The sequence below is a fragment of the Grus americana genome, chromosome 4, assembly GCF_028858705.1.
Source record: "Grus americana isolate bGruAme1 chromosome 4, bGruAme1.mat, whole genome shotgun sequence".
Lineage (NCBI taxonomy): Eukaryota > Metazoa > Chordata > Aves > Gruiformes > Gruidae > Grus > Grus americana.
In genome coordinates this window covers 77462920-77479903 of record NC_072855.1, presented here as the reverse complement: position 1 = coordinate 77479903, position 16984 = coordinate 77462920, and the positions used below count along the sequence as shown (strand labels likewise).

Genomic DNA, 16984 nt, shown 5'->3' with positions numbered 1-16984 from the left:
GTGAGATGTTTCCAGATGAAATTTAGATACCAGAGACGTGTCTTCCCAGTAACTTCTGTATTTTGTCATTGGCATACAGTCTACCATACTTTCCAGCTATTTCCTTCCCCTATTTTGGCTGCTATATGCTGAGCAATCTTTCCATTGAAACGCAGACAGCAGGGGACAGGCTAGCTGAATCGCTGCTGTTGGTGGGGTACCACTGTATGAGCAGTTCTGGAGATGAGAGGTGTAGTGTATTCAGCAGGGAATTTATTTTAGGTCGGGAGACCCTGATAGCCTGGTGTTTCTGGGTCAGAACTGTATTGATCCTGTTGCTCCTCTCTACTCAAAGGTAGGAACGCAATGCAGGACATCTCAAGCATGCGTTGGAGTGCAGATACACTTTATGGCTACCACAGGCCATCTGTACTGTTCCCAATCCAGGTTCTTTCCTGTTTTTTTTCCCCTCCAGTGTACCGTTTGATATTGCTTATTACCAAAAATTGTTCATCTTAACTTCAGTTTTGTCTTCTGGGATAGCAGCAGGAGGGTGGAAAAAACTGTACGTAATTTTCCATATGGGAAATTATATAAAGTGGAATTAAGAACTCTGTGTTGCCAGGAAAATGCGTGCTCAAGAAGCTTCTCTGGTATGTCAAGGAGCAAGCTCTTTTTATGACAAAAATGTATCAGGTCAGTTTTTCAGTGTGGATGTAGAAATATTAAATCACAAATTGGTAGAAAGCATTTGATGCTTGAAAGAGTTGGATGTAAGGTTCTTCTGTTTTGGTTTTTTTTTTTTTTTAATTTATTTATTTTTAAACTCATAGTTATAATGTTATTTTTAGGAATTAAAAGTTATACTTCCCTGTGGTAGCAGGAGACTTTGGGCCAAATAATGCTTCATATTACTAAGTACTTTTGATGTGTGATTCTGGCTTCTTGAATATATATGTATATGTATTTTTTGTATATGTGTGCATATAGATGTATCTGATTATAAACAGCTATACACCTTAGATTTTTTTTCCTTGACTCCTCTTTATTCATCTTTAATGTAGTGATTCATTATTTTCTATTTATGTACTGTACTGAAACTTGCTAATGAAAACATTTGGTAAAAATATCTTCTTTCCTTTAATTGTTCCATACAGATCATGTTATCACTTCTGCATATGTGCCTTCAGAGAGTCTTTAATCTTTTTCTGTCTTAATCTTTGTTTTACCTTCACCTCTGTCCCTGTTTTCTTAGGTTTTGGTCCTTTGTAGGAGAAAAGCTGTTATGCTGTGGAGCACTTTGACTTTTATGTGGAAAACAAAAATTAAAATTGAAGTTGACAGTCCTTTTAATTTAAGGTTCCAGTAAGATTTTAAACTGATACACATTTCCAGTTACTTGCTACATGGTTGGGGTTCCCCCCCCCCTTTGAGTTTGTTCAAGTGAACATAAAGAAAACAAAATTATCACTATATTCTGTCAAGGTCAGTTTCCAGATAGATTTCACACTCCTTGCTCAGTGCAGTTGCAAATCGCACTTACTATTTCCAGTATTATTAAATCAAATTACTTATGGGTGAGATACAGTAACATCAGTAAACAAACAAAACCCATCTGATTATGCATGGGGCAAGACAGACTTTTGATTAGGTTCCAGTTATTGATTTTTTTTTTTATATATATATAATACAAGCAAGTACCAATGTTTCTTTTAAATAAAGGGGAATGGTTTTAGGGGTGCAAGACTTCCTGCAGGTCTTTTTGAAAGTCACATGATTTGTTTCAATGGTATCCCAGCTGTACAATATTTGAGAGCTGTAGAACTGTTTGACGTGAACGTGTTGTTGGTTGTTCCGAGCTGGGAAAAGTTATTTTCCAATTTATACAGTGTTCCAACTACAAAATTTATTTTTGTTTTTTAATGCTGCTCACCAATCTTGAAGGGCTTGTGCAGTGGAAGAAATGGTAGTGAGAAGGCTGTGAGTTTTGAAGTATACTGATAGGTCTTTGGTATCTCAAATGCTTGGAAAATCTAAGGTGAATATCTTTGTTGTAATGTGAGGCCCAAATGTCATCTTTTTTATTTTTGTCTTTCCCAAATATGCAGCCTTAATTGCTTTGGTTTATTTAAGTTCATTCTGTTCTGTGCCGTTACTTCAAATGTTTATGTGGATGATGTAGTAATGCCAAACTGATTGAATAATCCATTGTTGTGAGACGATGACGACATGGGCTTTACATGTGCCTGTGGTGATGTTCTGGATGATGAGTCATTTAACCTTAAATATGTACCTTCAACAATAAGAGAAACAACTCTTATTGTTGGAATTTGAAAATCTTGGAATTGGTTATTGAGGCAGCTACCAGAATGTTCTTACTCTGCTATTAGCTATGTTTTTCTGGATGCTTTAAGAATGCAATTAGGCTAATAACATATTTGTGTAGTGTTTACTAGGTAGTACAAAATTTTGAAAGCTAAGTTCTAGCTGAGAATCCATCTATAACATCTTAGTAATCTTAAGACATGGAAATACATATCAGTTCATGTGATTTGTGTTGAATAAAAATATTTATTTCTTGGTACTCTTTTTATTAGACTTGGAGATTCGAAGTTAGAATAACTCATGTGTTATATAGTCTTTTTATGAGCTGTTGTATATTGTTAGCAGAACCTTCACAGTAATTTTATCATATTCTAACTGTTATTTAATAGTTAGAAATACTAAATTATTTAATTTTTCTGCCTCAGAAACAACTTCTGGTGGCAATTGTTTCTCCTCCTCTTCCCTGGTTATTGCATCTGCTTTTAGATTAAAAGGTTGTTTTGGCCATGATCTCTTTTCTGATTTAGGTGGTCTTTAACATTTTGGAAAATTCTGGTTTTATATTTTCTGGGTTTTTTTTCTATTTCAGATTCACTGGAAAAAGAATGAAATAAACATGGAGTCTTCTAAACTGGAATATATTTCATGGGTCACAGTTAAAAGTAAAAAGAAGATGGAACAAAATGAGAGAACAGGAGTATAACACCTGTCAAGAACTTTCCATTTTTGTGATTATATATAAACTTGCGATATAATACAACTAATGATTTATAGTAATACTTTATCGATATCCCTGGAAGGAGAAGTCAGTGACTGTGCAACTTCCTTAATGAGAACTTTTATTCTATTAACTTTTACCATGTTTTAACCTTAACTGGACACTTTTTTTAAGTCTGAGAGTTAAAAACTGTGTATAGCTGTATTATAACTGAGAGACTCATCCTGACAGATGACTGACAGCTGCTGGTGGAGAATGGATGTAAACCCATGAATGGTTACTATTGCATGGAGTTGAATGGAATGCCACGACTTTAGAGCAATTCTCTGAAGACCTTCTTTGCCTTGCACCCGTCATATCCTTAAATATTTAAGTATAAATACTGCAATTATAGAGTCTAAAAAATAATGGCATGGGTGAAATTCTTAAGAAAACCTGGGGGTAACCTTGGAAAAGTTTATCAGCCTGGAAGTATACTATCCCTGGCCCCTACAAAAGGCTTATTAAATGAACCAGGACAAAACAGCTGCTTTCTTAACAGTGCTGTTCAGGTAAGAAAAAACTTGATTTATTAAACAGTTCTGGATTTATAGCAGCTTAGATGGTCATAGTGGGGAAAGTGTTCTCTTGGCAATGCTGTTTTTACCATTCGTATTGCAGTACGTGTGTTCTACAGAAAAACACAGCACGCTTTTCCATGGTGTTAAATTCAGTTCTCAATAAACTTCTTAATGATTCCAAGACAGACAGAATAGCATGTCTTTTTGGAATGGGTTTTCCTTTAAAAAAAAATAAATAAAAAAATGTGGCAATCATAGAAAAAGACAAATGTGTGGAAGTAATTTGATTTAGCGTTTCATTTTAAGGAATTGATTGAGGATATTAAATATTTAATTTTGCAAAAAATGACAGCATATTATTTTGTTTGCATGCATTAAGAATATCAGAAAAACTTTACTTTTGTATTTGGAAACTCATGACTCATAACTTCAAAACTTGCAGCTTGAATTTTAAAACTAATGTTTATGTCAAACATAGCAGTTTTATTACTTGGCAAAATTTACAAGACACTTTTTAATGTGGGGCAACCAGTACTACTATTTTTATTAAAATACCATTTTCTCAGAATTAGCACATGCGTCTGTGGTACTGGGGCATATCAGAAGGGGCACATATAGTTGAAAGCTTTGATTCTAATCTTAGGAAAGATCTGTGCAATTACTGTAGGAGATATACTGTATACCAAAGAAATAGGACTTAGATTTCTTTTTACTGTTTATATGCATACGTATTACCGACTGACTTCTTGCATGTGTTAACCTACCCACTGTTCTGTTTTCACATGAGCTGTAATTGGAAAAACATTTGCTCTTTAGATCTTTCAAGTATAGTTTAATAGTACAGTGACATTAGCATGATAAAAATAGAGCTTTTACAAGCCTGCTTCTGACAGGGAATATGGAGATCTACTTAATTCCATGACAGAGCAGTGCAAGCCTTTCCACATTGTCTGCAAGTCAGAATACCAGGCACAGTTTAGTTTATACTATAGTCTTGTTAAATCTAGAAATTAATACCACCACCAGATTTCTGGGCTGTGCAAATAAAGAGCAGAACAATATTTTTTTTTATAATGCTTAGATTTTGGACCTGAATGTTTTCAAATTGGATAGAAATCTTTGCCAAACTGGCAGAGGGTTTAATAGATGCGTAGGCTTCCTAAAAAAAGCCCAGTAAGTCTTAAAAATGGTAAGGATTTAAACATGGGAGTTATGAGAGTTGTATCTACGTGGTGTGTATCTGTATGCTATCTAAACATGTTTAAAATAAAAATGTACAATAGATTTAGTAGAATGAGTTTGCCGTTATACATTCAATGGGAACAGCATGACCTATATTCTGTTGCAGTTTTGCTATTTTCCCTTCGGGTGCCCTAAAATTAAACCCTAAGTCATTTTTAGTTATAGTTTCAGACAATCCTGCTACTTCACAACCTACTGCTGTTTATCAAATGGTGGCTGATGATTGGTGACTGCCGTGCTACAAGGTGGAATGTGTTCCTCTTTTTCTTTTCCTTTAACCTCTGTTCAGCCTTCAGAACTGAAGTTCAGACATTCATTTTCAAATGCATCCTGATTCAGTTTAGCTTTTATATTTATAGATGGGCTTTTTTTTTTCTTTCCTGAATTTGCAGCTGTTGTGTTACTGTGCCTCTTGAACTAATTTTTGGTTTGGTTTTTTTTATGGGCAACTTTCTGAACTACTCCACTGCTTGTGTACCTAAGGCATTAGATACTGAAAGCAATGTAGTGTAGCCAAGTTGACATTACCTTGATACAGAGTAGTTACACAAATAAAAGGTAGAAACATATGTGATTAAGCACCAGGATTATTTTGATCTGTGGAAAAATGAATTTATTTCAGCAATCATTTTAGTAAGAGACCGCAAGAATGTAGTATTGACTTAACCTGAAATGATGCTTGCATTTTACCTTGCAAATCAGTTTCCATCTTTTTATTATTATTATATTTTTATTTGAAGAAAAGCATGGGGAGGGAAAGAGAAATTAAGTAAACCCCATAGCACCTTCCTCTTATGTAAAGCTGTAAGAAGACTATTACAATCTCTGTACACAGTTTAACTTGCTGCTTGTTTCCTTAAGAGCACTTCAGCTTTTTTCCCACAAATACGTTGTTTGCCATTGTTTCAAAAAGTTTAAAAAGGAAATCTAAATTTTGTGAGTGGTGAGTGTGAAGCTTCTACTTCCACCTCCGTGATTTCCCTAACTAATGGAAATGGACCGTAATTCTTATACAACTTGAGCACCAACACTGCTACGTGTTATGTGAAATTTAAAAAAAAAAATTAAAATCTACTATATGTTGCTGTGTTAAACGTAGAATCTTCAGAATTCATTACTTATTTTCTGTAAAACTTTATTTTTATAGGTATTATGGCAACTTGACATATTTCGACGAAGTTTAAGAGGCTTAACTGGACATGTGTGTCAGGGAGATGCGTGCATATTTTGTGCATTAAAGGTAAATAATTTTTGGAAGAATCATCTTTCAAAATGAGGGAAAAATAATTTAAATTTTAATAATTTATATCATTCATATTTCTGGGTGACTAAGTCATTATTGTGTAAAGAAACAATTTAGATTTAAGGATGTTTGTAACACATATTTGTAGCAGAAATATTTTCTTGTGTTTCAAGGACAAATTTTACAGTCTGCTTAAACATAAAACTTTTGTCCGTTAAAAGACAGTATAACTTATTTGAAAATTTCTAGCTAGCCTCTCAAGAGATTTTTTCCTTCTATCTGCATGCATATGTTTTTGTTCTTTCCTGTAGTGTTTGAATACAGTTCTTTTACAATAACTTATAGTACTGTCTGATAAAGTCTCAAGATTCTTTTTTTTACTCAGTAGTTGATGATAACGGTTCAGAACATAATTGTTTGTAAGTAATGAAAGGCAGGTAGTGGTACTGGAAAACTAATGAAAGCTGGTAGCTTTTTAGTGTTTGGAAGTCAGATCTGTGTATCTTAACTAGTGTATAAAACCTGGGCTTCAAACAGTTTTGTAACTCATCTGAAGTCTGTAAACAAATGTCGAATTCTGCTAGATTCTTAATGCTTTTACTGCACTGGTATTTGGCTGCAGTTACTATGGAAATATCCCAATGAAAAAATGTATAAGGGGTTTTTTGTGGGTTTTTAATAATATGCACTTTCTACTTTCACTGCTATTTGACAATAAATACACTTTTGGGATTCAAATACAGGACTAGAATGTATAGTCAAATTTGGTAGCAGATACAGTGATGTACAGAACTGGGAATCCCTCATCTGGAGGGAGCTGAAAGGGACAACACTATTTGGCAATGTAATTCATTGAGGAAGTTGTTTTTGATGATGCTAAAGTGTAGGCAATGATAAACCAAGTATTTCAGAGTTTATTCTCAGCGAGTTTCACAGACCGAACCTTGTTATTGAACAAGTGTTTTAGGCAAGAACTGTTTGCAGTGACGTTTATTTAATCATTCAGGAGGTGTATAATCTATGTACCATGTAGTTTTTTTCAGCCATTTTTAGTGTTTATCGTGATTGCAGTATGGTACAGCTGGTTCTGAATGTGTCTTTGTCTTTTTCCAAGCATATTTTTTTCTAAAAGGAGCCATTTTATTTCTTTGGTTAAAATTGTTAATTTTAAAAAGCCAACAAGTTGAAGTAGATTGAGACTACACATATTCAGACTAACTTCCTGAGGCATTTATTCCAACCTTTTACAAGCTCTCGACTCTACAGAACTTGGGACTTTTTGTTTCACCAGTGTTTTGATGCACATCATGTTCTTCTGTGTCCTGGATACTTGACCTTGTCAGTACGTGAAGTCCAGACCATGACTCAGGCATACCTGTGTTTTCAGATAAAAATCTTGTTTCTGTCTTGGGATAATAGCTTTGGTTTCCTGGACATTTGTGTGTATAGGGATTCATGTTCATATCTGATGTCATAATACTGAGTAAACTTTATGGCCTTTTCCTTTTGATTTGACCCCTATTATGTGTGAAGTTCTGGTCACTTGGTCTTGGTCTATTTTAACCCTTCTCACTTGTTCACCAATAAAGAAGGATATTTTACATATATCAGCCTCTCCTATAAACTAAAAGCAAGGTGACACTTTGACTATGCAGGCCACTAAAATGAGCATACGTATCTGCATAACTGCTTATCTGTACCTTTTTTTTTCCCCCCAGCTGGGCATGTAAGGCTCTGTTGCATACTAAAAATGACCTAGCAGCCAAAATGAGAAGTGATAAATGTTTTCAAAGCAGAGCTAACTTGTGTTACCAGATCTGTTAAAAACTTAATTTTGAATGTTTACATCGAGATATCGACTGTAATTTTTATCAGTAGTCCATGCTTTTTGTTGTGAGAGGGAAGTTTAAATATTTGACAGACACTTACCCTGGAATGCATCATGGTTAAAACACTACTTTCTGTTAGCACTGAAACTTTGTTTAGCTGTTGCATCTTTGCCTTGGATCCAACAGATTTTTTTAAATATAGGAGGCCTATGTATATCCTTACTTATATTTTACATGGTTTCTCCTGATTTGCTTTGTCTTTATTCTCTTCATTTTTCTCTAAATTTTGACTTAGAATCCTTGACAGTGGAATACATCCTTTAATATCTGCAAATGTTTTCTCATTCATTTAATAGCTTTTAACTTTCAATTCTTTCAAAATCAGCCTCCCTTACTTGCTAAATGATGAGGTCACTTGCATACATATCTCTGCCAAAAAGGAAAGTAGTAGCTAACTATCTCTTCTGGGAAATGAAGAAAAAAAATCAAGTGCAATTTATTATCGTGTTCTGGAACTGCAGATATTGACCTGTTCTCTTGTATTGTGTGCGCTGGTTCAGCAGAGAGCTGATTTAATAGCAAGGACTGTCAGCATTCTGTCTAATTTATGGGAGGTTTTTGCATATACATATTTTAATAGATACACTTCTGTCTGAAGTAGTAATGTAAATGTTACATTATTTAATGATTGACAAGTGTTAAACTAACCTGAGTGCTATTACATTATGCCCTAAGAAATACACACCATCTGTAAAGATGAGATATTGTAGGCATGAACAGCTATTCAGTGGCCAAATTAAAAAGCTGCATAATTACAGACCAGGGCTTGTGTTGCTTGTGGGAGCTAAAGTCAATCATTTCATTTTTATATACTTCTATGTTGTTTTTCTATTGGATCAAAGTTCAGCTTGGTAGCATAACTTCTTATAATGGAATGAGTAACAGAACAGAGTACCTAAGTAAGAGAAAACAGTAATTTCTACAGTTGTATAGATTTATAAACATTTTATATATTTGCTGTTTAGGCATGCTGTGTAAGAACTGATGTATTTGTGTAGAACCATAGTGTCTAGTCAAATGGCTAATAAAGCTAAGTAATCGTATTTCTTCCTAGGCAATATTTTCACAATTTCAACACAGTCGAGAAAAAGCACTGCCATCAGATAATATGAGACATGCCCTGGCAGAAAGTTTTAAGGATGAACAGCGTTTCCAGCTTGGATTCATGGATGATGCAGCAGAATGCTTTGTAAGTATTCTTTGTGATAGCTGAATAGAATTATGTTAGTTTTGTGGATGCCAAGCTGGTCTGTTGTTTTGGTAGCTCAAGGCTTACAGGTAGATACAAGTGATGTAATACTACTGACCACCTTTATGCCACTTCAGGGGAACGGACACATGGAGTATCTGGTAATGTGGGATGGAGTAATCTTGCATTTGCTCCATACTTTTTTCTGAACTTTGTAGCTCAGGCAGAGGAATATGTGAAACATCATTACTACAGGAGATCGGTGAGGATGATGAACTCTCAATCACTCTGATAATTTTTTGGATGGAGTGAAGGGTTATATCCTCAGGTGAGGAGGCACCTAGAGATTTGAATATATAGTCTGTTCCTCCAAGTACGCTCTCATCAGCTATTGAAATATGTTCCGTTACAACTAGCCAGCTCATTACTGAAGTCTTCTGCAGAAGAGATTTCCATTTTCTTATCCAAGAGTGAATGAATACTTGAAGATCTTGACTCTGGCTGCAGTTACTTTCTGCTTTTATGAAGTGTCTCATTAAAAAACATGAGCCACTACTTTGGCCATAAAAGATGACTCAAGATCGCATAGAACACAGGTAAAGAAGCCTTTCTAAGAAGTCCTGTATTAGAAAAAGAAAATTGTTTGCCATAAAAAAAATAAATCAGTATTAATCTTCAGATACAGATTTGAGGGACAGAAAATATGGTTGCTGCTTTGATTACTTTCAGCTTTGGACATCCTTTGGAAGTATCCACAAATGAATACCTACCTGCCAGATGCATTTTCACATACATAGGAAAATCCAGTGGAGAAATCCTGAAAGCAACTGTTTGAGATCTTGCAGTCAGTCAGGTTAATGCATTGTAGTCATGAAAGAGAATCTCTCATTAGCGCTCCATCTAATCAAAATGCATTTGGACCCCTAAAGTAATCAGCTGTCTGAATGATCTACCTGAATAGATTAACTTCTTCCCATTACCTCTGATATTTTTGGCAAAAGAGGGAAAAATGGCCATGCTGATTCAGGGGCCAAACTGATGATAATCGTAGTACTGTTTTTTCTCTTTGTTTCTTTTAAGGTTAAAAAGTGAGACTTGGGCTAGGATCAGGCATGTGCTATTTATGAGCTTTTTCAATGCTTCTGTTTGTGTTGGTGCATGTACTAAACATCATCAGATGATTCAGATTGATATGCAGAGAAAAACATAAAAATATGAAGAACTACTGAGACAGAGGCCAAAAAAATATTTCAGTCATTGCATGCAATGTAACTGTTGTCTAATGCTGTTTTGTTAATGGTTGGAAAGCTTGAGATGAAGAGAATTTCCATCCCCTGGGTTGTAAATAGAGATGGAATTGAATAGACGTTAAACTTGTTGCTGGATTATTTGGAGTCAAGGGGAGTAGTTGGAGTATTAAACTGTAATGTTGCTCTGATATATTCTGACCTCATTGGTTCAATTTATATTTACTTTATTATTCCTGTTTAGGAAAATATCCTTGAGAGGATTCATTTTCACCTAGTGCCAAACAGTGAAACGGATATGTGCACTTCAAAATCCTGTATTTCTCATCAGAAGTTTGCTATGACACTGTATGAACAGGTCAGACCTTTATTTGATTGCTTTAACAAATAATTTGTTGTCACTGTCCTGAGTAAATAAAAACAAAAGTATTTTTATTTTTGTAGTGTGTATGTCGCAGTTGTGGAGCATCGTCAGACCCATTGCCTTTTACGGAATTCGTGCGTTATATTTCTACCACAGCCCTGTGGTAAGAACTTTTATTCTTGTATCTCATTTTTTCTATATACACCCTTCCAATAGAAGCAAAGCATGCCAGAGAAGTGCTGTAAGTGTTAAAAATGAATGTATATTCCTTTGTTAAAATGTGGGTTTGAGATACTGTCCAAAACTAACATTTGGATTTCAAAAGCAACATGCAGAGAGAGCTTGACAAAAAGTATGTATTGCTACTGTTTTACTTCTGTTTCTTTTCTTCTTGGTCATAAGATATAGTTAGTTGAGAGTTGACTGAAATATGTTAACCCTTAAGAAGGGAGATCCACCATTATTTCCATTTATTTTTTACAGTAATGAAGTAGAAAGAATGATGGAGAGGCATGAACGTCTCAAGCCAGAAATGTTTGCAGAATTGCTGCAGGCAGCAAATACTACTGATGACTACAGAAAGTGTCCTGTAAGTGAACAAAGATGTTGCATTGCTTTAAGATACAAGGGAGAACTTTTTAGGATATTAAATCTGGCTAAAGTATTTCCCTAAAAGCAGGATTATCTGTGACCACTTCAGCGCAGTCCAGTTGAGGGTAAAAAAGCCCTTGAACTTATATTTTATTGTTCCATTTATAATAAACATGGTATTGTAGGTGCAAGTGGCCTGTTTAGAAAGTCATGTTGTTAGGTCCGTGTTTTATTCTTCACTTCATGTTGCACACAGAGCTAGGTGGTGTTAATTAGCTGGAACAGGTAAGGTGCTTTAGTTCATACACACTGACAGCTTGACACCATTGTCTTCTATTGGAATATTTTTGTGCTTCTATTGGCAAAAATAGTCTCTTTTAGCTTGTTCTATTTAATTCCTCTCTTCCTTAAATGGTTCTGTGTAAATACTGTTAATTTAGGAACCATAGAAAAGCACACAAGAACACGTAGACTTAAGCTTAAATGATGAAATGGAGGGGGAGCAAAAGAGAAATTGAGGTGGTGACTTGGATGTTTTCAGAGATTTCCGTTTTAAGGTGGTGATTGGATGTAGAAGCTTAGCAGTAGTCTTCATCAGTGTGTTTTTATAATGAAGAATTTTATCCTTAAATTGTTAGAAACAAACACCATAACTGAATTTGAGAATTAGAAGAAATTGCAGAGTTGTTTTGTTGCGCTATTTCTTGTCTAGTAATGCAACTTTGGACTTCCACTTCTAAACATCTTTGTTTTCCCTCCCATCACGTTTTTTCCTTTTTCTAGAGTAACTGTGGTCAAAAAATAAAAATTCGTCGTGTTCTTATGAATTGTCCTGAGATTGTCACTATTGGTTTAGTCTGGGATTCAGAACACTCTGACCTGACAGAAGAGGTTGTGCGGAATCTGGCAACACAACTTTATCTTCCTGGGGTATCTGACCTAAAACTTACTATTTGCTTATTCTAGAATTTCATTTTACATGTATTTATATGCAAACATATACAAAATATAAATATATATACGCGTATGTATTTTTTTTTAAAAGCACAATTTAACTTCAAAGTTTGTCTGCTTTTACCATTCTTTATGATGTTCTGCTTGGTGTAGTTTCTGTGAGAGGAAAAAGTCCTGTCAGAAGTGTTGATCTTGTGCCTAAGTACAAAGATGAATGTAGGTGAATTCCTAGTTGAAAATATAGGAATATCATGTTCTATTTGAAATTTGTGGAATTATTCTAGAGCATTATTGTTTTACTCTTTCAACTATGCAAAAATAAATGTTAAAATAGACCTAAGTGTAAAAATCATTATTTATACTCATGAAAAATTGTATAATGCAACAGGATATTTAATATCAGTTGCATTAGTGAAATGCTAGTAGGTCTGAAAATTGAGGCTAAATGTTTTATACGTATGTTAAAGTATAACCATTTTTACAGCTGTTTTATAGGGTTACAGATGAAAATGCCAAAAATAGTGAACTTTTTCTTGTGGGAATGATTTGCTACACGAGCCGACATTACTGTGCCTTTGCCTTTCACACCAAGAGTTGCAAATGGGTGCTGTTTGATGATGCTAATGTAAAAGAGGTAAATACTAGTTTTAGTGATACCAAATTTAGTGATCGTTACTTTTCTAGAATGCATTCTTCTGACACCAAACTTGAAACAAGTCAAATGGATTTATTTTAATAAACTGTTAGTTTTGTGAATCAGTTCTCACAAATGAATTGTAGAATTGACTTCACTACTTTACAGTTCTGCCTTCCAAATGCCAAATGTTTCAGAATGTTAAACACTTGTCTACTGTTGAATTTGTACTTCTTTTAATGAAAAAGAAAACCTAATTACTGGCAGCTGTATTCATAGTCTTAATGTTCTGATTGTTAGCCCATGTAATACTGGGTTTTGCCGCAATTTGCAAAAACTCATGCCAAAATGATGAATCTTAATGTACCTTTGGAATTAGGCATTTGGTACCTGTTGCTTAATATTTTTTTCTTTCCATAATTGGGTTCAATGATGTTGATAAACCTTTGGGGTTTTGTTTTGGGGTTGTCTTGTTTTTTTTTTTTTTTAGATCGGAACAAAATGGAAAGATGTGGTCTCCAGGTGCATTCGATGTCACTTCCAGCCATTGTTGCTATTTTATGCTAACCCAGATGGCACAGCCGTATCTCCAGAAGATGCTCCAAAGCAGATTATTCACTGGCCTCAGTGCAAAGCAGCAGGAGGAAATGGGGAAGACTTGGGTAACTAATATATATATATTTATTTTTTTTTAATAACAGTATCAACTATATTTCTGAAATTGGGATTATAAAGGAGAAGGTAATGGATTCGCTGCTTTGTTCTTAGATACTTTTATTAATAATTACCTAAAGGGTCGCGAAAGAAAAGAGATTAGTGTATATATTCAATATTAGAATTGTTTTGTGGCTGATAAGGGAATACAAATTGAGATTCGTGGATAATGGGGAAAAAAGATTTTCTATTGTAGATGATTCATAACTACTTTAGACATAACTTCAGTAATTTCAGAAGAAAATCATAGAATATTTGTATATGCGGATGTTCTTATGTGTATATCGATACATATAAAATACCTTTAAAATGCTGTTAAAAGATACTGTAAGTAAAGCTTCATACAAATACGGAGATATATTTGGAGCATGTGTGTTTGTATATGCGTGTATACACACACACAGAGCACAATTCACAACTTTGGGAAAAATCAGAAGGAGCTGCAGGAAACTTTTTTCTCTGAGATTCATATAGAATAGGCCTCAATATGTAAGAATCCAGTCTTTTGGTTCTGTAGTTCATACTGCTGTCTTGGGTTTTTTTGTGTTTTGTTTTGTGACTTGTTTTTTAGATGTTAAACATAACATACAAGTAAATTAAGTAAAAGGCCAATTGAATTTGACATGTTCCTCTTCACAAAATAAGTAGCGATAGGACATAGATTGCTTCAGGGATGAAAGAATTGGGGACCCTATTCCACTACAGTCTACCACTATAAATATGGCAGTATATAAAATATTACAGAACCTTACTGCCTAGCATATTGAAATGTGGTGTGGAGTTTTTGTGAGGGTTTTGTTTGTTTTTAATCTGCAATTAAAAAGTTTTCTTATTTTTTAATTTAGATATTAAAACTTTAAATTAGGAAGCCTTTCAATTCTAAAGATAGATGTGTTACTTGATAGGATTTGAAAAGCATTCTGCTCCTAAATCGGACCTTGTGAAAGAGAATGGAATTGGAGACCCTGCTAATCAAAGGAGTAATAAAAAACTTCAGCCAGATAATTCAGCATTCAGTAGAAGCCATATTCAAGCTAGTGGTGGTAGAGGGCCAGGTATGTATTCCCCACTTCCAAAAAACCCAAACGTGTCGTCTTATGAAATATTTCAGTTGATAGCATTTCAGGTATGTGCTAACCTCTGGATCAGAACTATTTCTAAAGCAAGAATTCCATCACTGACTTTGAATAACAACCAATGTTTAAGTAATATCTGCCGTGGAATGTTAACTTTTCTGGAGAACGGTAAATGCAAAATTTTTTTATTACCCCTCATTATTCCTGCACTAAAGTGGCTCTCAAGGCCTTGATCCTTTTCTCAAACATCATCATGCCTTCCATTCAGTGTCAGTTAAAAGGCACAGTAGAAACTTGAAGATAATTGATATTTTGGAGCACACGATGTGGCTCTGTGGATCATTGGCTGTTTGAGGAATACTCCCCCAAACATCATTGTAGTCCTGTATATTAATGGACTTTATCTTATGCTTGGAAAGAATAATAAAGAAGTTGTCTTACCTGTTGAAAAATCCATTCTCTGTACATTAGGCTTCCAAGCAAATCAAGCTATAAGTAGTCCTATGAGGCAGTGACTTCTGCATTCCTTGTCAGTGCTGAACTCTCCATACTTCTCAGGTGGAGAGATGCTGCCTTCTCTTGAGATGTGTTTCTCCTCTGTCTTTATTGTTGAATCACTAGATGTTTTAAAACTGAGACTGGTCAGCTTGGTAACTTTTTTTTTGATGGAGTGATGACTCAAAAATGGTCAGTATTTACCTTTTCAGAAATAGACAGATTTGTTTTCATAAACAGTGACTCCACTGTTTTATTAAAAGTAAACCTTCACATTTAGACAAGTTTAAACTTAGATTCATTTTTTCAGTATAATTCGTAAATAGTATATGTTTTGAAAATGGCTTGAGCATTCAGTTTTAATAAGTAAGAGGTGTCAAGACATGCTTGACATAATGCTGCTTTGGTTGCTTTCATTAGACTCCTTGGAGATACCTATACATTTATATCTGTAGTATACATCTCATTTTCTTAATCTGTGTTATGTCATTCATTAGTCTCTTTAAATAGTACTAATATTAAAAGCTAAATGTTATGGTACATAAATATATTTGTGTGTTTTGATGATGAATGACTTTTTATTAATGATCTTTGACAAAATGTATTTTTTGCAGCTAAGTTAGGTTACAGCGATCAAAAGGACAGGCTAAAGGACATCTCCAGAGAGTGTGCTCAGAAAGCTGCTGATATGAAGAACTTCTCATCTTTGCGAAAAGATGCAGACAGAGGACCAAGAAAAGAGTCTGGGAGACAAAGAGGTACATTTTAAAAATATGACCAGAAACTCAATGGGTTAAATAGCTTTTAGCATCAATACTAGCTGTGCAGATTTCTCTCTCCTTTTAAGAGAATACACTGCAAGATTAATTTCCCTGTTTTCAGTATTCTGAAATATGTACTGATTTGTTGAGATAGGGTAGGAAACATAGGTACTGTAACAGTATCAGTTATCTATTAATGAGAATTTTAATGGAGCTTTTTCTTTTTCTTATAAGATTTGATTGGGGAAGATCGTCCCAATGTTAAGTTGGGGTCTCCTCTGGTTGGAAATGGACTTAGATACTGTGCTGATCAGCGCATATACGGCAGCCAGGGAAGAGGCTGCTATAAACATGACAGTGCACCTCACCAAGCAAAGCTTTCTGTACAGGTACTTGGATCAAATAAAACAGAAGCTTTTCCTGCTGGGGAGAAACCAATGATAAGGACCCGAACTGACGGTGTGACTGGCTACGATACAGACACTAGTCAAGAGTCGAGGGACAAAGGGAGTATCATAAGCAGCAGAAGCAGAAGTAAAGGTTGGAAACCTATGCGAGAGACACTAAACGTAGATAGCATTTTCAGTGAGACTGAGAAAAAACAGCATAGCCCAAAGCACAAGGCAAATCCAAACAGTAAATCTAAGCATGAAAAGGAGCGAAGCTTTAACCATTGGCCAAAAGAGAACCAAATCCAGAAAGGTTTAATGACTATATATGAAGATGAAACAAAACAGGATACAGGAAGTCGAAGTTCACTGGATTCAGAGGGAAAAGGAAATGCTGAAAAAAGCAAAGGATTTACAGAGAGAAAAATCCATGGTGATAACTGGCAAATTCAGAGGACAGAATCTGGATATGAAAGTAGTGATCATATCAGCAATGGATCTGCAAATCCAGACTCGCCTGTTATTGAAGGAATCAATACAGCAGATGTCAAGAATGTTAGAGAAAGTGCTTCCTGCAGGTAATGCTAATGCTCTTAGAACTTCCATAGATTGTC

General features: G+C 34.8%; 1 protein-coding gene across 5 annotated transcripts in view; it reads left to right on the top strand.

Annotated features, from left to right (window-relative positions):
- The window catches only part of USP53 (ubiquitin specific peptidase 53), a 39143-nt gene that overhangs the window by 6953 nt on the left and 15206 nt on the right, over positions 1 to 16984 (top strand). For 4 of the 5 annotated variants that reach the window (XM_054823881.1, XM_054823878.1, XM_054823879.1 and 1 more), the window contains exons 2-13: positions 2894 to 3573; positions 5972 to 6064; positions 9011 to 9145; positions 10637 to 10750; positions 10837 to 10919; positions 11240 to 11345; positions 12131 to 12277; positions 12786 to 12935; positions 13426 to 13597; positions 14555 to 14704; positions 15835 to 15978; positions 16216 to 16948. In XM_054823881.1, coding sequence (XP_054679856.1) covers positions 3430 to 3573; positions 5972 to 6064; positions 9011 to 9145; positions 10637 to 10750; positions 10837 to 10919; positions 11240 to 11345; positions 12131 to 12277; positions 12786 to 12935; positions 13426 to 13597; positions 14555 to 14704; positions 15835 to 15978; positions 16216 to 16948 — 2171 coding nt within the window. In that variant the 5' untranslated portion in view covers positions 2894 to 3429. Of the gene's footprint in view, positions 1 to 2893; positions 3574 to 3601; positions 5070 to 5971; positions 6065 to 9010; positions 9146 to 10636; positions 10751 to 10836; positions 10920 to 11239; positions 11346 to 12130; positions 12278 to 12785; positions 12936 to 13425; positions 13598 to 14554; positions 14705 to 15834; positions 15979 to 16215; positions 16949 to 16984 lie in introns of those variants that run through there. The other variant, XM_054823882.1, reaches the window with a different exon arrangement.